The sequence below is a fragment of the Protopterus annectens genome, chromosome 10.part0, assembly GCF_019279795.1.
Source record: "Protopterus annectens isolate FY-2018-M chromosome 10.part0, PAN1.0, whole genome shotgun sequence".
NCBI classification, from domain to species: Eukaryota; Metazoa; Chordata; order Ceratodontiformes; family Protopteridae; genus Protopterus; species Protopterus annectens.
Genome location: NC_056744.1, coordinates 328,216,399 through 328,243,715, shown reverse-complemented (window position 1 = coordinate 328,243,715; position 27,317 = coordinate 328,216,399). Strand labels below are relative to the sequence as shown.

Here is a 27,317-nt window from a genome sequence, read left to right as displayed (position 1 = left end):
TTCCTGTTCATGTTTAACCAGCAAAACCTATCAGTAGGAGTCAACAGACACCACCTTACTCAAACATTCACTCCTTTCAAGAAAACAAACCTATCAGTAGGAGTCAACAAACACCTTCTTACTCAAACATTCACTCCTTTCAAAAAAACATTAGGAGGTAGACAGCGTTACAAATCTGGTTGCGATAATACGTAAGTACCTATTTATTTTACATAGCAACAATTGTTTTTTGCTATGTATAGGCAACCACTTGTTTTTTACAACTAGGTCACTTTAACAATGTTGCAGCAAAATGGTCACGTGACTTCTTTTTGCATAAAATGGCTGAATGAATCGATTCTTGTTATCTGAAGAAGCCTTAGAACGCCTTAAGATGAAAACACTTATCAGTTTATGTATTTGGACGTTATTAACAGAACTCTACATAAATAAAACAGCTGTGTGATTTAGGATTATCAGAGTCTGTGCTTCTTTTTTGAGATGCTTCTAGAACTGCAGGGGGACTGGGGAAGGCTGCGGAGATAGTTATTTTAAGGGGAGATTTTAACTTGATAGCATTTGTATCTATACAGGGCACTGCTAACTGCTGCTGCACAGAGAGCAGAGTATAGAGCAAACACTGGGCTTATATAAAATAAAAAACAAGTTGTACAACAACAAGGCCTACAGACCAATCATGAAAACACTCAATAAGCTTCCAGCCCGTAGCCCCCAACTCAGGTAGTTGCTACAGCATACTTCTGCCACAGAAGTGCAGACAGAAAACCTTCTTATTGCAAGTAACACTCGCAACAACAATGTAATTAAGTACTACAGCAGCAGCAGCAGTGCAAACAGTTCAGCTTTGAAACTCTACAAGTGTGAGAAATGCAACATTTAATACAGGATTCTTGTAAAACAAATTAAAAATAATCAGAAGTGTAAAATTATATTTATTTTCGTTCTTCTATTTATTTTATTTATTTACATTTATTTTCCGGATAATGTCCAACTGGTCAAAATAACCCATTTTCAGAGGAGACCCGGGGAGAAAAGCTCTAGAGAAGTAATGTAGTTAAACATAAGCATTTAAATACAATGTTATGTGGTAACAAAATGACACCATTAACAGAACATCATTACATCAATTAATTCAGAACAAAGAACAGTATTAAACCATGAAGTTCAAGAAAAGGAAACATCGAATGATCAAATAAATGAAGGTGGACGTGTCACAGCCAAGGTGGACATGAGGCTATGTGAGAGCAAGAAGAGAGGCAGAAAGAATGGAGGGTGAGAACAGGTTAGTCTGGGGGAGAACAGGGGCATATCCAATGAGGACGTGTTTGAAGTTGTGAGTATTAGTGATGGATAGAGTATGTTGAGGAAGAGAATTCCAGTATTTAGCAATTTTATGACAGTATAAAGAGTCTCCATGTGAGTTATGAGGTTTCTTAACTTTAAGTAACACTATCAGCTGACCTAAGAGACTTTAGGTTAGTATAGGGTTGAACAAGGTCAGACAGAGCTGGACAGTTATCAGGTTTATACATGACTGTGTGGGCAATTAATAGTTGATTTAATGTAAGTAAGTTTGGGGGTTCTAACCAGTTCAGTTGGTGGAGGGCATTACAATGATGTAATTTATGAGGCTGGTTGGAGGAAAATCTGGCTATCTTGTTATAGCAAGATTCGAGGTTATTCATTTTGGTTTTGTGAAGTTTGGTGAATATTTGGGGTCTATATTAAATAATTGAAAGTTGAATTCACTGAACAGTATTTACATCTAAAATGCTGTTCAGCGAATTTGCTCTTGTGGGGGGATCCATTCCCCTTCCCCACTTATCCCTTCCTGATATTGCAGAATAATGCACACGCGGCACTTGACTGCCACATTGTATATAAAAACAAATCACTTTAATTATTAGGTAAGATTATATAGCAGCTTCTTGGCAAATTTGCAGCAGCAAATTTTTATACATTTACTATTGTTCCTTATGGCGTCTATACCATTCGCCAATAACATTTATTGGAAAGTATCTTTTTTGCCTTTTCATGGGGGTTCCAGAAGTGAACTGAGGATGATGCTTGATATAATCTTTATACACTTAAGCTCCTTTAATGATTGTGAGCTGAGAAACATGCCTGAACACCAGCCATAATGGCAGCTGCTGAAAGCATTATGTTGGTGACCTTGGTGACCTGACTTCTTTAACACACTTACATCCGTGTAATTTCTGCAGCATTTATCTTAGTGGGGCATCTGCTGTTATTTTGAGTATACGTACAAAACTGCATTGTCCTTATGGACTGTATATTAACAGCTGAAGATGCAGGAAGGATTGTTTTTACATTCCTTGCACAGGTGGGTTCCAAGAGTGTATCTAGGCACTATCCTGGCAATCAGGATTGAAATTCTAATTGTCAGATGAAGACTCTACAGAGAGCATAATTTGGGCCTACTGTAGTGGTTGTCAGCTTGGACTAGTCGAAAGCTGCTTGAACACACATCTCTATCAGTTATGATTTTGAGTCCCAGTCAGTCAAATGTGTATTTGATGTTAAGGGAGTAATATTTTGCCTGTAGAAATTAAAACAATAATTCTGAAGCTGTGTGCCCACAGTGCCCTGTGGTAAACACATAGCTTGTCTGTTTGGGAACCTATTACATTAGCTAGAGTATGGTGTTTAGTTTTCATTTCAGTGTGTTGAAGTTTCGTGCAAAAACTTTTAAGAATTTTTAATACCTATTTGTGTGATTTGGTCATTTTAACAATGACATAAGGAGCTCCATGGCACGAACTGTAGGGCATGTAGAAGGGGGTGGTGCATTACATGTGTGATTTGTGACAAATGCAGTGATGGACAGATAATACATTCATTTCTTTTTTTTTAAATGTACTTCTGAAAAATGTATGCATATTTTTTAAGATTTGCTTGTTGTAGAATATGGTTTATTCCAAACGTAATTCAGAACCCTGCTGGATGAAGGTGGGTTACCACTCAGGTAATTTACAGCATACAGCTCGGTTTGTGCTGACACAGTACACTGACTGCACTCTTGTTTAATACAGTTAGTGTAATAGAGTCTAGCAGAACACAGCAATTCCTGTCAGTATGATGGGACAGATGATTTACCCTGCTGTAAACAAGACAGCAGAGGATTAGAGTACAGCAGATAAGGGCCCATACAGCAGTAAACAGAACTGGTACAGGGCCACACAGGGCAGAGCAATAACAGGAAAGGAATGAAAGAGAAATAAACAATCAGACTGTGGAGTTTGTAGTAGGTAGAAGTATGTACACATTATATAAGAACAGTGGTGCTTACCAGTCATCAGAGAAACAATGAATGCAGTAATAGTTAACTCGCCTTAGCCCAGTTAGCTGTCCTTTTCCTATATGTGACGGACACAGTGCAGTTCCAATCTGACTAAACTTCTACCTTTTCCTGATTATCACTGAATATTGCCTTAGTATATTATGGGCATTATTGACTGAGCAGTATCTTCCAGAAAGCTGTTTTATGCATCTACCACCTGTTTTGTGAAAAGAAACATCCTCATATTACACCATTTGTATACATTATGTTGCCGTTTTCTTTTGCATCTGTTTTATGAAAGAGTCATTCTACTGGGCTGTGATTACTCTGAGATGTTTTAAAGTTTTTTTTAACTAGATTAAAATAAATTAGGTAGAGCCTTTGTAAATAAACTGCTGGTCATTTGCATATCAGAGCCATAAAAATGTATTCTGACAGTGAATGTGAGGTGGGAAAACTGTGAGAATTGTATTACATGCAGCCCTGACTAACAGACGTTAATACTTGGCTTATAGACCGAGTTTGACGAGAAGGATCTGCGGAAAGAGATAAGCTACGCCATCAAAAACATCCACGGCATCAGGTGAGAAATATTTATTTATTCATTTATTTATTTTATTTGCATTTGTTTACCTAGAAGGTCCACTGGTCCAAGGTGAGCCCATTTACAGTAGAGGCCTGGGAGAAATATAGTTCTTTTATATAAATATTAAGCCATTTGGTTACAAACATGGTTCAGAGCCAACACAGTAGCACACACCTTTGATTATGGAGTTACTTATAAGGCCTGTACTTGCTTTGTTTCGTAACATAACTGCAGAGTGATCCTTTTTCTCTGATATTGTTTAAAAGCTGGGAAGGACTAGAATGCATTGATGCCACACTGGCCAGTGTAAGTTTTCTGAAGCAGGCTCAAAATGTCTGGGACAAACAGCTGAGTTTATCTAAGATATTCACTGAAAATGACCCGCAGTACTAGGTATATGAGGCATTGGGGGGCTTACAAGTACTAGTGGTTATTTCCATTTGCAATTGCTTAACAACCCAGTGATGTGCCCGATACATCATTTGAGGTAGAGGCAAGTCACTGTCAGAGACACTCCAGAAACAAAGATTATAGGCAGTATAAAGGAAGACTTATCTTATGATTGGTCAAACTGCTTCATTCATTGCCATTTTGCCAAACACAGTTGGTCAAAATAACAGTTTTAAAAAACTGACATACAGAGGAATAACTGTTAACATATCATCAACATTGTTTGTACAATCTCTAAATATGCTAAGGTGACTGCCTTCCCTTGGTCAGCAGTTAGCGTAATGTAGCCCTCATGGGTAAGGCTAAGCTCAGGTCTTTTAGTCATTTAATTTATTGCAATAAAGAGTTGATGCTTTTTCACCTTCGTGGATTCTCTGAAAAAAAAATATAAAGAAAATATGTTTCACAAGCAATAATATAGATATCTTTAATTACTGATATAACATTCTTCTAATTTTCTGTGTTTATTACTTCTGTCAGAGTATTTTGGTTGTACAATTATCATCTTATCACAGTTTTGTATAAGTTGAGAGTGTTTGAAAGTGGTTTTGGTGCTTGATTTGTCTCCTGAGTCTTGCCCAATGACTCTCCTTCCTTGGACCTATTCACTAGGCCAACTCCACTGGCATACAGAAGTAAAGCCCTGACTGTGACCCCTGGTGACCAAAGCTTAAATGTCATTTCAGGCGCCTGTTGTAGCTTGCGTGAGAGAGGAGCAGAGTTATGCAGCTGTGTCGCCTTGCATCTGCTCAGTAAGAGGGTGTAGGTGCACATACCCAGGGCACATGTTCCCATGGTTAAATAACTAATGGAGACAATAGACCTCAGAGGAGAACTGACTTCAAGGGGAAGGAGGGCCCTCCTGAATGCTTACGTGATTTGCAGATGCTAATGACACACTGTCACTGATGCTTATTGTATACCTAACCCTGGACATGTTACTAGGCACGTGCTAGGGGTTAGGCCATAAGAAAACAATCAAAATGACCCCTGATGACTTCCTAAATGATGGCCCTTCTTGGTCTGCTGTTGCACTGGTATACTGAGAATGAATGAGCCAGTTGTTGGCCAAGAGAGGTTCTGATAGTAGACAGATAGCAAGGGCAAAATGCTGTAAATAATGTGCCCACTCATGCCTTTCTGATGGGAATCAGGCACCTTCCAGCCAGTGTGAGAGATCTGTAGCCCGTTGATTCTCAGGCTGGAGGGCTTAATCAGCTCCTTCATTTTCTCGTGAGGTGAGAATCTGACAGTAAAGAGTAGCCCAGTCTGTCAGACCCAGTGGATTCCCCTTCTAGACCTCAGAGCTCCTAACCTCTGCAGCAGCTGTCTTGAACTCCACTGTGAATTCCTATCACAGACAGCATGTGTGTTTACACACACGTCATCCCCAACTTTAGTGTATTTTGCAACACTAGGAAGCATGTGCTTTGCTGGCCCATTATTCATGGATTCAGTGTCCAGTGCTCCCTCTAGGTGTCACCCAAACAGTGAGATAGAGCCACTTTTCTCTCTGTCCAGGATGTGTGCCATTGATGGCTGCTATCTGCCATCCTTCCCAGCTTGTCCCTTCTCGGTCATCTCTGTTACAGTCAGGACAAGACTGTTTTGTTGCTTAAAAATAGTAGTTTGGAGAATAGTAATACTGCCACAATGTACATTGTTTCTTTTTTAATTCATTATTTTGCCCAGAGTGCCTGCATTTGTCCTCCAGTTATTCCCCAACTACTGCCAGAGAGGCAAGGCTATCTTCATCCATTTGTTCCTTCCTGCCTGTAGTGTGAAAGCCTTCAAAGAGGAACATCATTCAGACAGACGTGAAGGGCATTTTTAATTCTGCCCTAATTCCACACCCTACTCCAGCTGACAGGCTAGGCTGCATTACTGGCCCTTGAATGTTCCTACTTCCATCCATACCTTGCTTGGCATGTGCATTCCTGTTGTTACCCAAGTGCCCCTGGTGACTCTTGTTTTAACATGCAGCCTCCATAGCAGTGAACCTAGATATGTTTTTCATGACAAGCTGGATGAAACAGAATCAGCTGCTCACTTCTACCCCCCTTCCTACCCAGCATCCTTGGCCAACTATTCTGGGTCATTGGGCTTTATGTCATGGTGCTAGTGAGCTGATTAAAAGTGTACTTCAATTTTAATTCCATCAAAGGTGAAGCTGTTATGTTCAAAACATGAAAAAAAAACAAAACCAGCTGAATAGGAAAACTCAGAACTTATTTAATAGTCACAAAATAAAAACAATAAAGTAAGAAGAATCCAGTTAGCGCTTTTGTCTCTAACCTTTTTTTCGAAGCACCTTTACTGAATTATCACTAGTGACATAGGCAAATTTACACTCATATATAAGTAATCAAACTATATTAACATAACACACATTATACTTCACATATATTGTGATATATCATATATCCTAAGCAATATTACATAAATTATTCAATTCCTGTCTTTTTTTAAACAAAAAGCATCTTTATTAAACCATCACTTACTACACAGGAAATCACACATGTATATAAATGAAAACAGATCACACCGACACAATCCTAGTCACAAGCATTTTGCATTTTACATCACAAACCATACTAATGGACTTCCAGTTGAAAACATTATACATCACTTATAATCTACCCAATCATTTTCAGTAAAACAATACATAGCTCATTTAAGTCCTGCCTTCTTTTAAACCTCATTCCTCCCCTGGATGTATTGCTCCCACAATTCCCATTTTTCCTATGTAGTTTGCTCGTACCATTTTTAAAGATCTCAGTTCCAGTTGTTTTATCTCTGTTACTATATTCACTACTTCCAGTAAAGTTGGTTTAGATTTTTATTTCCATTTTATAATAATTGCTTTTTTTTCAGCCAACATTATTAGACACAACAAGGTCTTTCCATGTCTAGGCAGTTTCGATTCTGTATCATTTCATCTCTAACCTTGAGACTTCTTCAGACTGAATACATTTGGCTTCACCAAGCATTTATATAATACCTAGTCATGTGATTAAAATAGTTTAGTGCTGTAACCCTTTGTGTTTCAGGTAAGCAACAGAATCTTCTCTGTTTAACCCTGGTGGATAACAAGCATTAAGTTTAACTTGCCATAAATATTCTTTCCACCCTAATTCTTCCTCAGCATCAAACTTATTATCATATCTTGCAACATAACCTAATACAATAATTTTAAAATCCACTTTACATTTGGATGAAATATAATGCTTGCTTAAACCATTTTTGTCATTAGCATCTGTATTGCATGTTTTTACAAGAGAGTATATGAGCTCAGATATACAATATCAGCTGGTAATGACTAGGTATTATATAAGTGCTTGGTGATGCTAAATGTATTCAGTCTGAAGAAGTCTCAAAGTTAAAGACGAAAGAGCTAACTGGATATTTGTTGTTTTGTTTTTATTTTTTGACTATTAAATAAGTTCTTGGTTTTCCTATTCAGCTGTTTTTCTTGTTTTTGCACATAGTTCTGATTTACTTATTTGTAATATCAGTGACATCTGTGGCTTAGTAGGTTTGTAATTTGTGAATTGTGTGGCTTTAGAATTCTACCACAGTAATCAGCACTCTGTAATTTGTTTTAGTCAGAAAACAGTTACTTTTGAAAGTCACGTTGCACTGTATCTTTTTGTGTTAAAAGCTGTTTTTTTCTGCTTATTCACTCATTTCCTGTACTTTTCTCTTTGTATGCTGTAGACAACAAAATGAGCTTATTCATTCCAGAGAAGGTGTGCGATTCTGATTAACACTCCCCATTGAAACAATAGTGCATCCTGAGTTACTTTTCAGAATTTGTATTTTTGAATTCATACTTTAACGAAATGTTCATAACCCCCAGAACTTTAAAAGGCAGACAAAAAATAAAATCAGGAAAACTGTTCAGCACACATATATCTTTGCAGCAGTATGAATACTGTCCCTGCATCTGTGAAGCCTGATTTTTATAATTGAGAACAACCTTGGATTTTATGTATATTCTTTGCATATTCATTAAAATGTAACAATACCGCAGTAACCATGGCACGTAACCACACATTGCCTGTGGGTGATTTGTTTTTACAGATGTTAACTTCCAAATTAAGTCTGAACCAGGCTTGTGCCTTGCTTGGTCATTAGGGATACTTACTTATACAAAGAGATATGAAAAATGTATTTTTGATAATGTGATAAATAAGCAAAAATGTATATTTCGTCACCTTTACTAGACAGAGTTCATGTTTAAGTGGGCAGTTTTCCCACAGTAATGTCAGCTTCGAAAGTAATGGTTAAGCTCAACATTGCTGTGTTCCTTTTCCATAAATATAATCAAAAATATGAAAAATATATAATTTTCATAAGCTGACCAACCAATGGCAGTAGCTGTCCAGATTTGCATCGGTCTCATGACTTGGGGAAAAAATCAAACGTGCTGTTGCCAGCTTCAGAAAGAAGCATTATCCATCATGTTGCCATGTTCCTTTCCAGAGATATGAACAGAAATATAAACATATCATAGTTGTCATAATCTGATAAATAAACTGTTATGTATACAGGTGTGATAGACATTTTAAGTGTGCGTAGGGAACTAATTGTGACTGTTATTGTTTGCATGTGTGTGTGTGCTTTTGCTCCATATTCACTCTTACACGTTTCTAAATCACTAGCTATCTCCATAGCACTACAAGAGCAGAATAAGAAAGCACTGTTATCACTACAGAGCTAAGTGCTCTAAATACCCCAGTGCATTATTCCTTCTTGAGCTCTTGAGAACTGTGATTACGAAACCATGGATGGCTGGAATCGGTGACAAGTATTCTGAAACTTTGTTAGATTTATTAATTAAACTTGTCAAGAACACTTTACAGAAGCTGAGGAGTTTAACAGTTTCAAGAAGCCCAGTTTGTACTACCTTTTTCTAGCACTTTACTACGTAACAACTGTCTGCGGAATGCAATAGAGAAGCTTAATTCCTATAATGAGACAGTAAAAGAAGAGAAACTGCTGCTGGATTAAATGAACACTTAGTATTAAACAGTGTTGAAATAAGGGTGAATGGTTTACGTTTCTAGTTACAACATGTCATTTTTGATCATCTAAATGAAGTCTGTGAATATTCCACATTTGAAATTCTTTAGATTCTGTAATGACACAGTACTAGGACTATTTATTTGTTAGTATAAAGGAAGTGAGCTAGTTTAATTAATGTGATTGCCTTAGAAAGCCATCTGTTTCTTATGTTTTCTCCTCCTTGCAAAGAGTGAACCTGAACACAGATGACTGTGTGTTCTGTGTGCACAGTGGCTGTCAATTCTCTGTTTGGTTTATATATTTTCTGTTAATAACTGTCATTAATCTTTGGACATGAAGTGATGGATGCTCTGCTTCTGTATGATTTGCTTGTTTGTTGTGAAACAACAAGTTTAGGATTAGGGATTTGTGTGATGAAGCAGCTGGGATACAAAACCTTGATAGCAGATATACCCAACGTGCTCATATCTAAGCCACATGCAGTCCGTTACGTAGGGATGTGCATGGTAGCATACATATTCCTGTGGTATAGGCACTACCACTGTGGAGGAAAATGCAAGGACTCTGGTTGAACGGTGACCCCTCATGGACCATCCATTTACTTTTCACTAGTAATAGGAGACAGTGGGGATGAATACCGCAGTGATTGAGAGGGGCTGGGAACTTTACATCTCCTCTCCATACTTGGCCACAGGATTATTTAAAAAAAAGAAAAACAGTTCACACCAAGAAAATTTAGAGATGTATGACATTGGTCTTTGTCATGTCTACAGGTGTTTCTGAGCAAATTAGTTGTGCACAGACAACCTAGGAGGGAAAAACACGTTGGCAGTGAAAGTTTGGTTCTAAGATAAAAGAAGGAAACCAAGAAATGTATTAATAAAATAATAAAATAAATTAAATTGCAAATATGGAATCTTAATAAAAGTATTCACCTAGGGTCAAACTAAAGATTTTCTAAAACAAAGCACTCTTGTGTCCTGTAAGCCAAGTGAACCAGCTGAAATAAAAAAATCATGGGAAAGACAAGCAAACTAAAACAAAAGGATCACAAATCAAGGAAAACGGAAAGCCATTACAGCTGTACCTTAGTGGCAACTGTAGTATACAAAACAGTGCTGCAAAGATATGTATTGTGCAAAAGCCACAACATAGCGCTCAAATGAGCAGAACATTCACACCATAAGATTCTGAAGTCAGCAGAAAATCCACAGCACAAGATTCCAATGTCAGCAGAAAATCACACCGCATGATTCTGGTTGTGCTCTTCATTACAGCTTTTAAAATTGTGTTTGTTATGTTTATTCCAAAACAGAAAATCAAAAGCACAGCAAAACTCTTCAGCACTCCACAGCTTTCTGCTGATTTTGACAAGAGGGCAGCATGTATGGCAGAGATTCTGTCAGAGTTACAGCTAAGGGCAGCTGATGACCGTAACCTCCCATAAACAGAATGAATTGGATTTGTCAGCTCACAGTACTGGCCTGTTACTGCAAAACAATGTCACCACTAGTTACTTAATATGCTCGGTCAGCTCATTTTTTCTGGACTTTTGGGGTGGACAGCTGGTGTTGCGCTAGTCCTGAGTGCTGCTGCACTCCTTCTGCACTGATGTCCTGTTTGGTTGATCTCCAGGCCCACTGTTTGATGGTCTTCCATCCTCCAGTGATGTCTCACCATCTGCTGTTGAAATATACAGCCTAGGAACAAAAGACCAGTGAGGTCATAGGGCAGAAGTGCCGTGTTAGTGGCAGATTGGATTCCGTAGCCCCAATTGGTTACAATCACTAATGTCACCTGGGGGGGGGGGGTACTGAAAGCATTTTGGGCACTGCCAGAGTGAATTACAGTTAAACAGCAACAATTCTGACAACATTTTTTTTCTATTTCTTTCTCACCCTAGCTATCATCAAACCTCATGCCGGTGAATTCACATTGGACTGAAGGTCAGTCTTTACCTAGGAGTGGGACATCTTTCCCTCGGATCCCGTGGGTGTGCTATGTGAAGGGTCATCATTCAAGCTAGCTTTGGGGAATTTGTACTGTCACCGGCATCCTAGGTGTAAGTGCATTTTGTATGAACGGCCCAAAACCCACCCCTTGGTTGGTGATGTGGGCACCTACATTACCATAGCGGCCATTAATGTTCAACTAACAGCTCGTCATGACTCCTCTGTGCATGTCCATCATAGACACCTGTCACCAGCTTGGGTAGGCACAGCAGTGCCCACCTGTATAATGGCCCCCACCTGTTTACTGGGCCCACAGTCACCAAAAGGGATTATATCCGGGAACAACAGCATAAGACCAGCCAGGACTTTCTTTCAACCCACCCCCCGGGTGGCATGGCCTTCCTCCCTTGCTTTACCATTAGGTACCTGATCTACTAATCAAACCCAGGTCACCTGGGCCATAGTCAGGGCTTTATCAATATATGTATGGCTAAAAAAATTACATTTTTCACTACTTAACTTTTCAAACTGCCATTCCTATGCTGCGGATTACTTGGAATTGTCATTATGGAAGCCAAGAAAATGAGTGGCAACTGTACACCTTAGCAATACACAGTGGAGCATAGTAATAGAAGTAACTGTACACAGTAACAATACACAGTAGAAAATAGAATAGAACTACACACACAGTAACAGTATTCATTGGAGCATAGTAATAGAAGTAACTGCACACAGTAACAATACACAGTGGAGCATAGTAATAGAAGTAACTGCACACAGTAACAATACACAGTGGAGCATAGTAATAGAAGTAACTGCACACAGTAACAATACACAGTGGAACATAGTAATAGAAGTAACTGCATACAGTAACAATACACTGTGGAGCAATGTAATAGTAGTTACTCGAAGTAGGAAGGAATCATGGGACATAGCAAAAACTTGCAATTAAGGTAGTGGAAGATGGTTCAAATGGGAAAAGGATTAAATGTAATATAAAAAGCATTTTAGCAGTTACAGTTAACACAAATCATGGTAAGTCAGTGAAAAAGAAAGACTAACAATGTCTCTGTCTATTTTGAAAGAGGGTTTATGTATAAAATGTAAGATATTTCAACAGCTAACACTTTATACCCCAAAACACTAAAATCTTCCTAGGAGGAGACATTCACCTTAGTCGTGGCCCTGCCTGTCACAACCAACATCAAGGCAATTCTCTTTTACGCACTACTCTAACCCCACAATACGCACTACTCTAACCCCACAATACGCACTACTCTAACCCCACAATACGCACTACTCTAACCCCACAATACGCACTACTCTAACCCCACAATACGCACTACTCTAACCCCACAATACACACTACTCTAACCCCACAATACGCACTACTCTAACCCCACAATATGCACTACTCTAACCCCGCAATGAGCTACCCACAACCCTGGTAATCTAGCTTTTTCTACCATAAATATTAGAAGCATAAGAAATAAAACTGTTGACCTACATGCCTGGATTACCCAGTACAAGCTTGATACTCTCACTGTAACTGAAACTTGGCATAAACCCAGCATAAATGACTGCAGAATTACCCCCCCAGTTATAATATCATCCATAATGACCATACAAAGAGGAAGGGTGATGGCATTGCTTTAATATTTCCCAACAGCTACCACATTTCCCCTTACAACAAGCAAATACCAAAATTAAGTTTAGCAGAGATTCTTATTACTTTCTTGAAAATAAATAGTTATGTATTATTGTCCTTTACATTGCCACTGGTGACAATACAGTTTCCGTGGAAGATATCCAACATTAAATATCCATGACAATTCCATAATTAAAAATACTCCTAGGTGATGCCAATATCAATTGGTTGGGTGTAACCACTAACTCCCCTACATCTAGAATGAACTTATATAGTTGCACATAACTAATTTATAGCCCTACGCATTATAACAGGACATCAAGTTCCATATTAGACTGTAGCCTAGTATCATACCCCAGTAAATTCACCACCACAGGTAAAATGTCAGATTTGCTAAGTGAACATCTCCCAGTCTACACAACTAGACATCTCACAGATCCACCTAAACAGCATATTTATAAAACAACCTAAAAAATGCCCAAGTTTAACACAGAAATATTCATTACTACCCTATCATCTACTAATTGGAACACCCTAAAAATCCTCCCCTTAGATGATGCTGTAAATTAATTCAGTACAACTTTCCTAAATATCCTAAATAACCTTGCTCCACATAGAAGGAAGAGACTACAAACAAATAATGCACTTTGTCTATCCAGAAAGAGGAATGCTAATTCAGGATTGTGACAGTGTAAAGTATTGCCAGCTATGCCAGGAGAAGTAAGGCAGTGGATGTGTAACATATGCCAGCATAGCTGGGCGGTGTCCCCTCTCTAACTGTAATCCTAGAAGCTAACTTTATTCCAGCCCTCATCTGTAACATTTGTTCTCTACCCTCAACTCGTGTTCCCCTACTTTGACTTACAAATGGCAACATTAGACCCTCAAGTGTACCTGTACCTCCTTATATCTAAAACCCATGCAGAGACTCTAAACTACTTTTCCTCTTCTTAGACAAACTTGTATTTAATTATAACCCATACACTATTAAATTCTCTTATATAGTAGAACTTTAGTAACTTTTAAGTATTACATATAGTAATTTTGCTATATTTGGAGCTTATCTCCACATGAAAGCTATTAGTGTAAGTAGTGAATCTTTATTTTGTAATTTCTATTTTTGTAATTTTTATTTTCTAATTTCTATTTTGTAATTTTATTATGTTTGGAGCAAGCTTGTCTCACTGGGCCTCTACTGTAAATGGACATGTATCCAGCTAGACTAGCCCAATCAACAAATGTAAAATAAAATAAATAAATAAATAAATTATATGTCATTTGTATATCAAAACCATTTGTACAGATGCTTGTGTTGAAAATGTATTTGTAAAGCTGCTTTGGGCCCTCTTCACCTGCAGGACTCCTGTGCTATTTGTCACTCCTTCAGCCAGAGAGTCCTGCAGGAGAGACGCAATAAGTTGATTCTCAGGGTCTTCTTAAGCCGGAGGGCTCTCCGGCTAAGTCGGCTCCACAAAATCAACCAAAACTGCCAAGGCCCAGGCTTCTGTTTCTAAGCCTGCGGCCTCGGCTCCGACTTCGTATAGAGTCGAGATCGCTCGGCTGGAGCGATTCTGAATCCACAGCTTTCGGCGCGATGGCTATCGGTGCGAATCTGCTGACCACTGTGGTGTCGGCTCGATCGGCTCCGACCCCCACGTGGCACGGGCATCGGCATCGTGTCGCCCGATCGGCTCCGACACCCATGTGGCACAGGCATCGGTGTCGGCTCGATCGGCTCCGACACCGTTATTTTAGCTGTATCGGCTCCGGCTGGAGCCGATACATCGAACGTTCTGCCGGCTCCGAGAAATCGGTGCCGACAGGATCAGTAGTATCGGCTCGATGGCCCATTCAGGAAGAGGTCGAGGTCTCCTTCCTTGGAGCCGATACTTCGGCTCCGCCGCCTCTTCTATCGGAGCGGAGCCATCGGAGCCGATCTTCAAGGTCATCCAGATTGTCAGATCATGACCTAGAGAGAGTGGTCAGTAGATTGCTCAAGTCACAGGTACTGGCCCAAATGCTACACAGTCCGTCTCAGCAGGCGACTGTTGGTCCACACCCGTTACAGTTCCTCCTTCGACTCTACCCCAGAGTTTGGGTTGGAGTCTTCGGGCATGGTTACTGCTTGGCTGGAGGGCGGATACCTCCTTCTGTCCCTTCAGCCCCTACTCTTATCTCCTCTTCCTTAGAGGGATTCGGTGGTCGGGCTTCCATGGTCTCCTCCGAGGGGTGAGTGGCATCGGACCCTTGTCCGAGCCCGCTCTTCCCTTGGAGCCTCGGCCTTGGTGAGCTCGGCTCCGACATCTGCCTCGGAGACTTCCCTTCGGTGGCCCCTGGGTTCCTAGCTCTTGGAGCGGGTTCTCTCGGACCTGCCTGGGAGGGGAGCATTCGAGGTGATGAAGAGTGTACTGGCCACTGGTATCAGTCAGCAGTCTCTTCCCGTAGCTCCTCCCTCTATTGTACCTGTTGACATCTCTGCCACTTCTCTTGCTATAGGACCCAGAGATCCTCCGCCTCAGGTTTCCCCATTGGGAATTTCCCCTCTTCCGAGGATTCTCCTGATGTTTCGGGAGATCCTCCTAGGAAGAGGACTTGTAAGAGGAAGCATGTAGACTCCCTGAGTCTGTCACTTTGGATACTGACTTTGATGAGTCAGAGGGATCCCCTAGATCCCCTCTGAGGATGTCTCCTTCTCAGACATCCTAGAACTTCTGAAACAGAGGGAAACTGGCCCACCAACAATCCCTCTGAGGATGAGTCAGTATACCTAGAGGCGTTTGGATCTCGGCCCTCCACCTCCTGGGTGTCTCCACCTTCGACCCCCTTATGCAGGTTATTGCACGAAGGCGTGGACAGCTCCTGACTCTGTAGAGCCAGTCCCTAGGAGGCCTTCTAAATTTATCACTGCCCCTAGTGACAAACAATTCCTTACCAAGGGTGTCCCGCTGATGCCATGGTGGTGGCTGCGGCCACCAAAAGGAACTTGCAGATCCTTCCGTGCCCGTCCATCCTCCTAATAAGGACTCTAGGACCATGGATAGGTACGGCAAGCGGATGTTTTCCTCAGCGACCTTTGCTATGCTCGCTGAATTATCTTTGTCACTTCACCAGACTCCAGAGAGATATCCTGAAGGAGCTGGGAGAAGTAGTTCAGGATCCTACAGCTGCAGGGGCTCAAGAAAAGATTGCTTCAGCTAGGAACCCTCAATTCCATTGCTAACTCCTCCATGCGGCTAATATCTTATGCTGCGGATGGGCGAGTAGAGCCGCAGGCACAGGTGTGGCTCTTAGGCGCCAAGCCTGGATGCGGCTATGTGATTTTATGGATCCCTTTAAGGCATCCTTCACAAATTCTCCCTTTGATGGGTCAGCTTTGTTTGGCCCTCAGGTGAAGGAGACCTTGACCAGGTGTGAGCAGGACGGCAAGACTCTTTCTGCTGTTGGAGTCCGTTTTTCCACCCCTTCTAGGCCTTATCCCAAAGGACAGAAGGGTGGGAAGATGTGGTTCAGTAAATCCCAAGGAGTCACGCCGGATTCACGTGGTCAGTTTATCCCTAGAGGCAGAGGGGTAACAACAACAGACGCCGCTCTAGAGGCAGGCGGGTCCGAAGAACCAGGGCAACAGGGAGTCTCTTCCTGAGAAGCCTTTTCAGCATCCCTGAGGTGTTGCCCGGCTGTCCCTCCTTGGAGGCAGTCGGGGGAAGATTATCACTGTACCCAGAAGCCTGGAATTCCCTCACTCAAGACAGATGGGTACAGTCGATCATATCCAAGGGTTACATAATTCCTTTCGAGGAAAGTCCCTTCCCCTCAAGTTCCCTTCCAGATATACCACCCGGTCTAAGGGAAATTGCAGAGTTAGAAATCGCAAAACTACTGCAAAAAAGAGCCATTCAGCCAGTTACAATAGACCATTCAGAGCCGGAATCTACTCAAGGTTCTTTTGGTCCCCAAAAGACGGGAGACTGGAGACCAATATTGGATCTCAGCAGACTCAACAAGTCTGTCAGGAAGACAAGATTCCGAATGGTCACTCTTCAGTCAATTCTGCCCTTCTTACAGAAGGACAACTGGATGTGCTCAATAGATCTTCAGGATGCGTACTATCACATCAAAATTCACAGACGCTCCAGGAGATTTCTCCGCTTCGGCTGGGGTCCAGTCATTTCCAGTTCAGAGCCCTGCCCTTTGGTCTCACTACAGCCCCAGAGTGTTCACCAAATGCATGGCAGTGGTCACGGCTCACCTGAGGCGTCAAGGATTCCAGGTGTTTCCGATCTCGACGACTGGCTCCTGTCAGCCACCACCAGGCATCAGCTTATACAAGCCAGGGATTACACAATAGACCTTTGTTCTCATTTGGGCATCTCAGTCAACTTGAAAAGTCATCCTTATCGCCCTGCCAGTCTATTACCTTCATAGGCAAACTTAAACACTGTTCGGATGTCAGCTACCCTTACAGAACAAAGAGTTTCAGACATTCAGACTCATGTCAGGATCATTCTGGCCAGCAAGAAAGTACAGGCCAGAATGGTTCTAAAGGTATTAGGTCTCATGGCTGCGGCCATCACTCTTCTTCCCCTGGCTCGATTCTACATGCGCCTCCTTCAGTGGATGCTGTTCACACAGTGGTCATACCAGCAGCTCCCAATGCGTCACCAGATTCTGGTGACACAAACATGCAAAGAACATCTTGCTTGGTGGATCACATCGTCTCAGGTTCACCAAGGCAGATGCTTTGTACCTCCGTCCCCGATAGCCACTGTCACCACGGATGCCTCCTGATCGGGTGGGGGGTCATAATCAGGCAAGGAGGGTTAATGGGGCGTGGCAACCGTTCGAGTACCATCTGCACATAAATGTCCTGGAGATGAGAGCAGTGCTTTTAATGTTGCAAGCCCTCAACGACTTTCTTCCCGTAGGGACAATTGCAGTCCACACAGACAACATGTCTGTAGTTTGGTATATCAACAAACAGGGCGGAACCAAGTCCTACCCCTTGTGTCGAGAAGCGCTCAGACTATGGCAATGGGCGATCTCCTCTCATCGGTTTCTGGTAGCAACGCATATCCCTGGGAAAACCAACATTATAGCGGACAGATTGAGCAGAGCTATTCTCATGCCTCACGAGTGGTCTCTCAAGCAATCCATAGCGGAAGAGATTTTTCTGGAATGGGGTCGTCCATGTTGCGATCTTTTTGCTACTCCCCAAAACAGCAAATGTCCAGACTTCTTCAGCCTCTTCCCTCTATCAGGCCATCCCCCCAGAGACGCTCTGACCCAGGATTGGCCCCAGGGACTTCTTTATGCCTTCCCTCCATTTCCTCTGATCCCTCAGGTGATCCAGAAAGCTACCGCTTTGAGAGCCAAATTGATACCCATTGACTTTACTGGCCTCGACAAGTTTGGTTCCCGTTCCTCCATCGTCACCTTTTGGTGCAGCCGTGGCATCTGGACCCAGTGCCAGATCTTCTGATTCACCAATCTGGTCAGCTGCACCGGTCAATCCCCTCTCTCAACCTCACAGCATGGTTGCTCCACTTCCTTCCTTAGCCAGGCTTCCTTTGATCTCTAACCCAGTTAGAGACATCATAGTAGCTTCACTAAAATCCTCTACCAGGAGGATTTACACAAGCAAATGGAAACGTTTCTCTTATTGGGCTAAGGCCCAAAATATTGATCCTTTTACTGCCCCTGTTCAGGCAGTTCTGGACTTCTTAGCAGAGATTTTTCATGCAGGCTCCTCTTCTTCCACAGTCAGAGTTCAGTTGGCTGCTATTTCTAATTTTCATGTCGGGATAGCAGATCATAATATTATGTCCCATAGGCTCTGCAGGGCCTTCTTGAAAGGAATTTTCCTACTAAAGCCTCCAATCAGGAATCCTCCTCCTCAGTGGGATCTAAATTTAGTGCTGACATCCTTGATTCTTCCCCTTCGAGCCAGCTGTTTCTTGTTCCTGAAATATCTTTCTTGGAAAACTTTATTCCTAGTGGCTATTACATCTGCCAGGAGGGTGTCTGAACTTCATGCTCTTCGGTTCGACCCCTATTTGATTTTCACAAAGACAGAGTATCTTTGAGAACTAATCCATCATTTTTACCTAAGGTCGCTTCAAAAACAATCTGAATCAATCCATTGATCTCCTGTATTTTTTCCTAACTATTCAGATAGAGCTGAACAAAAGCTACATTATCTTGGCGTCCACCGTCAGCTTAGATATTATTTGGACAGAACAAAAAATTTAGGAAATCTGATCAACTTTTGTTTCCTATGCGGATAATAAAAGGCCTTCCTGTTTCTAAAGTGACTTTGTCCAGATGGCTTTCTTCGGTCATCACTGAAATTTATACGATCAGGGGAAAACAGCTGTGCTCAAAACCTAAAGCACATTCAACTAGGAGTTTAGCTACTTCTACAGCTTTTCAAGCTAGACTGCCTTTGGACACTATTTGTGCAGCGCCACTTGGGCCACTCCTCACACTTTTGTTTCCCATTACAAATTGGACTTGGCCTCCAGGGACAGAGCCAGTTTTGGCTCTACAGTCCTCAAGAGTTTGTTCCATTGAGCCACCCAGGATAGAGGTGCTAGGACGCTTGGTCCCATCAAGCAAGAATGAAGGCGAGATTGACAACTTAACATTAAGAAGTTATGTACCTACCATAACGTTCCATGTTAGTTGTCTTCTCGCCTTCTTTCTTCGACCCTCCCTCCTTCCCCTGGCCTGGCCAGACCTTGTATAAGAAACTATTATGCTAAAGACCATTCAAACCTGGTCCTTTTTCCATCTGTAAGTTTCTTCTTCCTTTGGGAAGTATTTTATGCTTGGTGTTATTGCCCTTTGTCAACAAACGAGATCTGGGTACTTCCTGCCTTGCATCATGGGATATGGGGCTGCCTCGAGCTGGTAAAAGGAGTTCTCGAGCTAAAGCAAGTGCCGAGTCGGAGCCGAGGATCGGCTCCGAACCCATCAAGCAAGAAAGAAGGCGAGAGAAGACAACTAACATGGAACGTTATGGTAGGTACATAACTTCTTATTATGTATTATTGTCCTTTACATTGCCACTGGTGACAATACAGTTTCCATGGAAGATATCCAACATTAAATATCCATAACAATTCCATAATTAAAAATACTCCTACGTGATGCCGATAACAATTGGTTGGGTGTAACCTCTAACTCCCCTACATCTAGAATGAACTTATATAGTTGCACACAACTAATTTATAGCCCTACACATTATAACAGGACGTCAAGTTCCATATTAGACTGTAGCCTAGTATCATACCCCAGCAAATTCACCACCACAGGTAAAATGTCAGATTTTCTAAGTGAACATCTCCCAGTCTACACAACTAGACATCTCACAGATCCACCTAAACAGCATATTTATAAAACAACCTACAAAATGCCCAAGTTTAACACAGAAATATTCATTACTACCCTATCATGTACTAATTGGAACACCCTAAAAATCCTCCCCTTAGATGATGCTGTAAATTAATTCAGTACAACTTTCCTAAATATCCTAAATAACCTTGCTCCACATAGAAGGAAGAGACTACAAACAAATAATGCACTTTGTCTATCCAGAAAGAGGAATGCTAATTCAGGATTGTGACAGTGTAAAGTATTGCCAGCTATGCCAGGAGAAGTAAGGCAGTGGATGTGTAACATATGCCAGCATAGCTGGGCAGTGTCCCCTCTCTAACTGTAATCCTAGAAGCTAACTTTATTCCAACCCTCATGTGTAACATTTGTTCTCTACCCTCAACTCGTGTTCCCCTACTTTGACTTACAAATGGCAACATTAGACCCTCAAGTGTACCTGTACCTCCTTATATCTAAAACCCATGCAGAGACTCTAAACTACTTTTCCTCTTCTTAGACAAACTTTGTATTTAATTATAACCCATACACTATTAAATTCTCTTATATAGTAGAACTTTAGTAACTTTTAAGTATTACATATAGTAATTTTGCTATATTTGGAGCTTATCTCCACATGAAAGCTATTAGTGTAAGTAGTGAATCTTTATTTTGTAATTTCTATTTTTGTAATTTTTATTTTCTAATTTCTATTTTGTAATTTTATTATGTTTGGAGCAAGCTTGTCTCCCTGGGCCTCTACTGTAAATGGACATGTATCCAGCTAGACTAGCCCAATCAACAAATGTAAAATAAAATAAATAAATAAATAAATTATATGTCATTTGTATATCAAAACCATTTGTACAGATGCTTGTGTTGAAAAATGTATTTGTAAAGCTGCTTTTGTTAAAAATGTACCAACAGTGGGTCCTGCTGGACAGAAAAGAAATACACCTGTATATCAGACTGTATTATAACTGTTGAAATCAATATATTGTAACAGAGGATACTGGAAGAGAAGAGGTTAATCTTAGTCCATCTAACTTTGAAAAATAGTCTGAAATTAAATTACTTGGTTTAGATCATAAAGATTGTATCTCACATTTCTGACTGCAGCCAGAGACGAAATGTCTGTGAGAAGCCTGGCTTAGTATCTCTGCAGAAAGAATGGAAATGATAACATTGTTTTACAGCTTCCAGATGCTGCAACACATCTTAGCAAAGCTCTATGTGTGTGTATTTTGACACATATGTGTAAGATCCTGGCTCAAGTTTCTAGTGAAGGGGGTACTGTGGAAACCAGAGTCAGATGACCAGATATGATGCCATTCTACAGCCAGCTCTGAAATTATATTTAGATATTAGTTAGATATGTCACTTAGCTCTCAGCAATCTGTTTGTAAAACCTGACAAAGAAGGATCACACACCCACTTTATCTTTCTTTGCTCTAGTAAGTGAACTAGGGGACAGTAATTCTTTAGATCACTCAGGAAAATATAGTGAGATTAGTTAAGTATTGTTTTTCTATCTGTGTGAACCTTTCCATCTGTGTTATTTCTAATATTTCCCATGATTGAAACTTTGGTGTTTATTGTAAACAGATATTTAGTATTTTCATGTTCTTTTATTATTTATTAGCGCCTTCTGTGTGGAGTCTGCATGTCCTCCTCACGGCCGAGTGACATTTGAAAGACATGCGTAGAATGGGCGTGCCTTCGTTGAAGGTTGGGCATCGAGCTGGCACCTCGGCACTTGTAAAAAATCTACTGCCAGTCATTAGCGGACCAGAGTTCCGCTGTGGCAATCCCTAACCGGGAAAAGCCGAAAGAAAAACAACAACATTAAATATATATAAATGTTTCATTCTGGCTGGTCTTTTAGAGAATATTTTAACCTTTGAGAGTACTTATATTTATTTTGTGACACTGTGGCTACTCCTGAAAGCCTGGTATTAGTATTATTTTCACTAAGTATAATTGTGTACTCTGGTGAGAGCCTTAGAGTAGCTGGCTTTGTGGGTGTTATAGTGGCAGTGTATCTACCTTATAGCCTCGGAAAAGGTGGTAGAGCTAGTAAAGCTGTGCCAGCCTTCTTTCCCAGGCATATATGTGTGTGTGTGTGTGTGTGTGTGTGTGTGTGTGTGTGTGTGTGTGTGTGTGTGTGTGTGTGTGTGTGTGTGTGTGTGTGTGTGTGTGTGTGTGTGTGTGTGTGTGTGTGTGTGTGTGTGTGTGTGTGTGTGTGTGTGTGTGTGTGAAAAACCAAAGCTCAAAGAGAGTGCGTGTGTCAGTTACTTAAACAGGGACACTGAAAGCACTGATTTCATAGAGAAGGTGGTGGAGGCCTTGGCTTGTAACACCTGGCTAAGGACTTAACTCTATAGCTATGTCAGTGGGAAGTCTTATTTGGGGCCTGGAGAGAGAGAGAGAGGGAAACCCAGCCCCAGGACAGGAGTGTGTTCCCTGTGTGCTCTTAAAGGAAATTGTGCTTGGTGCAGAGAGCTGCATCTGGAAATACTGTGTGTATCTATTTTTGTTCCAAGTGAACGTCCCTCATCAGTGTCAGTGGTGAGGACTGAAGCTGCTTGATTACTGGCCCAGAGAAGACATGTTACAAGGATAGAGAAAAAGTGTGGAAAGAATGGCAAAAATATAAAACACAGCAATATCTCGAAAACCTGTGAATGATCCACAATTGTAATAAAACGAAAATAAATGAAGACAAAAACTATACCATAACAACTCTCAGAACAATAGTAAACACCACCCTAAAATATTCTGGTTAGCCATTAAACAAATCTTACATCCTGGCCAAAAACTCAATCCAAGCCCCTCTGCCAGTAACTCACCACTCAAAACTGCTATAGAATTCAGCTCTTATTTCTTGGATAGTATAGCATCCATAACTAAGGATTCTAGAGCATCCAATCCCAACCCTGCCCAACAGCCATGTATCACCACATCCACTTTTACCTTCAAACTTGTGTCCACATCTTCTTTAAAACTACTCTTAAACAAACTCAAACCATGCTGTACTCTATCTGATGACTTTCCAAGGCAGAAGCATTGCTATCCTGTCTCAGTTCTTATAAATGCGTCAGTCCAGGAATCCCGCATTCTGTCTATCAGGAAAAAAAAATCAGACCATTATCCCTGTATACAAAGGAGGACATTCAGCAGATATTACTAACATTAGACCTATAGCAATCTTATTACCCCTCTCCAAAATACTTGAAAAATATATCCACATACAATTGCTAAACTATCTCCTGGAGGAAGAACTTCTCTCCCCACACAACATCATTTCTGTCTCTCACACAGTACTAACACTGCACTTCTAACCTTTAAAGAAACTGTCAGTAAATCTAGAGCTAATGGCAAACTCGTCTCCTCCTTATTTCTAGACTTATCTAAAGCCTTAAACACAGTTTGTCACAGCAAACTTCTACTTCAGATGTCCTCACTAAGTCTATTTCATCCCACCCATTTTTGGTTCAAAAGCTACCTATCCAATAGGTATCAGTCAGTAAAATGGCACTCCACACTCCCTCCTTACCTCCCAGTCACCACCAATGTACCACAAGGTTCTATCCTTGATCCCTTCCTCTTCAACATTCTCACCAACACCTTCCGCACATCCGCACAACAGACCTTTTGTATATACAACAGTATTGGGATGACTCCACACTCATATTCATGTCATACAACCTGGCATATCTCCAAAAAAATTACCCAAGAAGCTTTAACAGCCTCTGAAACATGGCTTTGTAATTCACAACTCATGCTCAACCCCACCCCTCCCCAACAAAAAAACAAACTACATTTGTCGCCTAATCCCTCTGTCATGAAAAAACAAAATTTAAAATCCTCTCTCTTAATAATACAGCCATTGAAGTCACTTCTCACAGCAACTTATTGGGGATGATCGTGGATGAAAGTTTTAAATTTGACCTGCATATGCAAATGGCATAAAAATCAACAAAACCTAAGAGCCAAAAACTTTCTTACCAATGTAATTAAAACTACACTTGCCACTACTTACCTCTCTTTCTTACTACTTTATGGTGCTCCCATCCTTACTAACCTCCAGACATCAGAAAAATCAAAACTTGAATAATGCTATAATAAAGTGGCTAAATTCGCAGTAGGTACCCTTTACAGATCCCACTGAGCACTTATAAGCCTAAATTGGTTAGAACTACCTTGTCAGCTGACATAAACACAGCCTCTTTGTATCTACAAAATTATCCAGAGTCCGTCACTAAATAACATTCTACACAACTATGCTCCCACTCAGTCATCATGATCTAATGACCAAAAACTCCTCTCTGTCCACAGACCTATCAAATTTGCTGAGCATGGTCTGTACTCATACTATATTTCTAAGGGCTGGAACTCCTTGCCTGTAATTATCAGATCAATACCTGCCCTCCAGTCCTTTAAAACCATTCTAAAAGACTTCCTAGCCAAAATCTGTCTGTTTTCTTGCTCCACCCCTAGATAAACTATATCATTAAATACAAACAAGTACCAGTTCATACCTTACAATTCTATCCACTGACTCTCTTTCTAAATGTGCTATAACCCTGTTTTTTTTCTCTCACTTCCTATTGTAGTTCCTGTTTGTATTATACAAATGTACCTTTAATTTGTCTATAACATGGCTAAAATTTCTATAAATATTAAGTCATCTTCATATAAGTTGTATTTATTCTTAACAGATGTTTAACCATTAGCCAATGTTTTCACTTTATGTCTAATCTGGTATACTTATTTAAACTGTACCTATTTTTGTATTATTTTTCAAGACTGTAAAATTAAAATGTTTTTGCAATACTTTGGAGCTTTAAAAATGATTTTTCTTAATTTTTTTTTTTTTTTAATATTTTGGAGCTTTTCTCCCTGGGCCACCACAGAAAATGGGCACCCACCCAATCATTTTTTTTCCTGGTAATCCAATGTCAGTAAATAAATAAATAAACACAAATCAAAAAAAGTCTGACACTGTCTTCATAGATACTTTAATAAATGAGTGAATCACAGTATTACTGCCATAAGTAAACACTGAGATCGAATGCATAAAATTATCTTGTGTATACCATGTCATATTATAAGGACACAAAGGGCATTGCGGGTGAAAAGAGAGCATACCAAAAACAAAATCACATCAGTGTAGTAATCTACAACAGGCCATTTTGGGGGTATTACGTGTGGCAGAACAGATATTCCTTCAAGGAAATTCAAAGCAATATGTATGTGGATGTAATTGATTTACGTAATATATAGTGTGTTTTATATTGCACATTTATTAGGGCCACTTAAGAGTATTTGTGTGTGGATGCAATTGATTCGTAAAATTTTTAATATGTTACACACACATATATATACATATATTTATTTCTTTAGATATCTTAATTTTTATTACAGTATTTTTATTGTTAGGGAGGTTGTATTTTATTGTTTTTTATAGAATGTAGCCCTTTTAAATGTTGATTGATTTGAACACATGACCAATTTGGGAGATGTATAAATGTATGCTGGTTGCAGTTTTTAATGTTGTCTGAAGAAGTTTGGCTATATAGCTGAACGAAAAGCATTTTGAATAAATTTGTGTGCTTCATGTTCATTTACAGATTTGTTTTTTTTTTTTCATGTTCCAGTTGCCTTTACGTGGTTATTTGAGTTTGTTTTCCTTATTTTATTTTGCAGAACAGATATTTGCCAGTGCCATATGTTGGCTGATTGGCAGGAGGATTAGGACAAAGGCAGAGTCAATTATTAGTAGCATGCAGCAGACAAGACATTGTGGGAGGTTTAAGTGGGTTTTATTAATTTGTTGTTCATATGGGTTACATGAGTTTCACTAATTAGACACTAAACAATGGACTCCAGTTTTTCCTATTGAGCCACTTAATTTTTTACAAATGGCAGGATAAATGCATGAATCCAGTCCGTATATGAAGGAAAAACAGAAAATAATGCTCAAACGTTTAATTAATATTATCTATTGAATATAAACCATACCAAAATGTAAACAAAAATGTTTACAGAAAAAAAGGCATGACACAGGTGTCTTGCACCTGTGTTGCAAGAATGCCGATCGATATCAGTACAGCTCATCAGATTGGATGTAAAAACTCGGGTGCTTGGATTAATTTTCCATTGCTGGCACTGCAATGCAGCATAACGTGGGTGCTGCATTACTAAGTATGCTGAGCTTTCGATAACATTTATTTTGATCTTTGGATAATATGTTAATTGAGGACTCATGTTCCATGTATTATACCAAGGCACTTAACAAAGAGAGTAGGGAAAGTTCCCCGATGCCGTGGCCAAATTTCACGTAGTTCATGGGTTCATAGGAGGTTATTAGGGTATTGACCCTAGGGTCATTTTAAGTCTAGTCTATTACACCCATTATATTTCAAGAGAAAAAGTCTAGTAAATGCCTAAAATTATTGTTAGTAATGCCTGCTGATGTCCAAGAGGGCTGTTGGAGCTATTCCTGGCAAGAATTTGCAGTTTCCCATCCATTCATCCAGGCTGCTTTTGAACAGATTCATAGAGGTGCTCTGCTTAACATTAATTGGTAGCCTATTCGAGAGAAGTGACAAACTCTGTGAGATGAATTTGTCTCTCCAGTATGTCCTATTTAACTCACAGGCCAGATTTATGTCACTTGAGTAGGTAATTCTAGTCCCATTTCAGTTAGGGATCTGTAGCAACTTCATCAGGTTGTGGTCAGAGATTGCTTTGTAATCCAGGCACAAGTCTCCCCTAAGCAGCCCATATGCTACTGAGTACAGTGACAAAGACTTCAGTCTGTCCGTGTAAGGCATGTGTGTGCTTGGTATGGTACATACCAAAGGGAGCATTATACTCAATTATGGGCCTGGTAAGGGATGAGTATAGGGGGGTTATAACCTTTTTTGCTCTTGAGGCTATGCCTTTGCTAATCAAATGTGTGATGTAGAATGCCTTTTT

At 40.4% G+C, this 27,317-nt stretch overlaps 1 protein-coding gene across 3 annotated transcripts in view; it reads left to right on the top strand.

The window, feature by feature from the left end:
- DNM3 (dynamin 3) overlaps positions 1 to 27,317 on the top strand; it is a 2,680,418-nt gene that overhangs the window by 862,875 nt on the left and 1,790,226 nt on the right. For all 3 annotated transcript variants that reach the window (XM_044085220.1, XM_044085219.1, XM_044085218.1), the window contains exon 9: positions 3,817 to 3,884. In XM_044085220.1, coding sequence (XP_043941155.1) covers positions 3,817 to 3,884 — 68 coding nt within the window. The remainder of the gene's footprint in view (positions 1 to 3,816; positions 3,885 to 27,317) is intronic.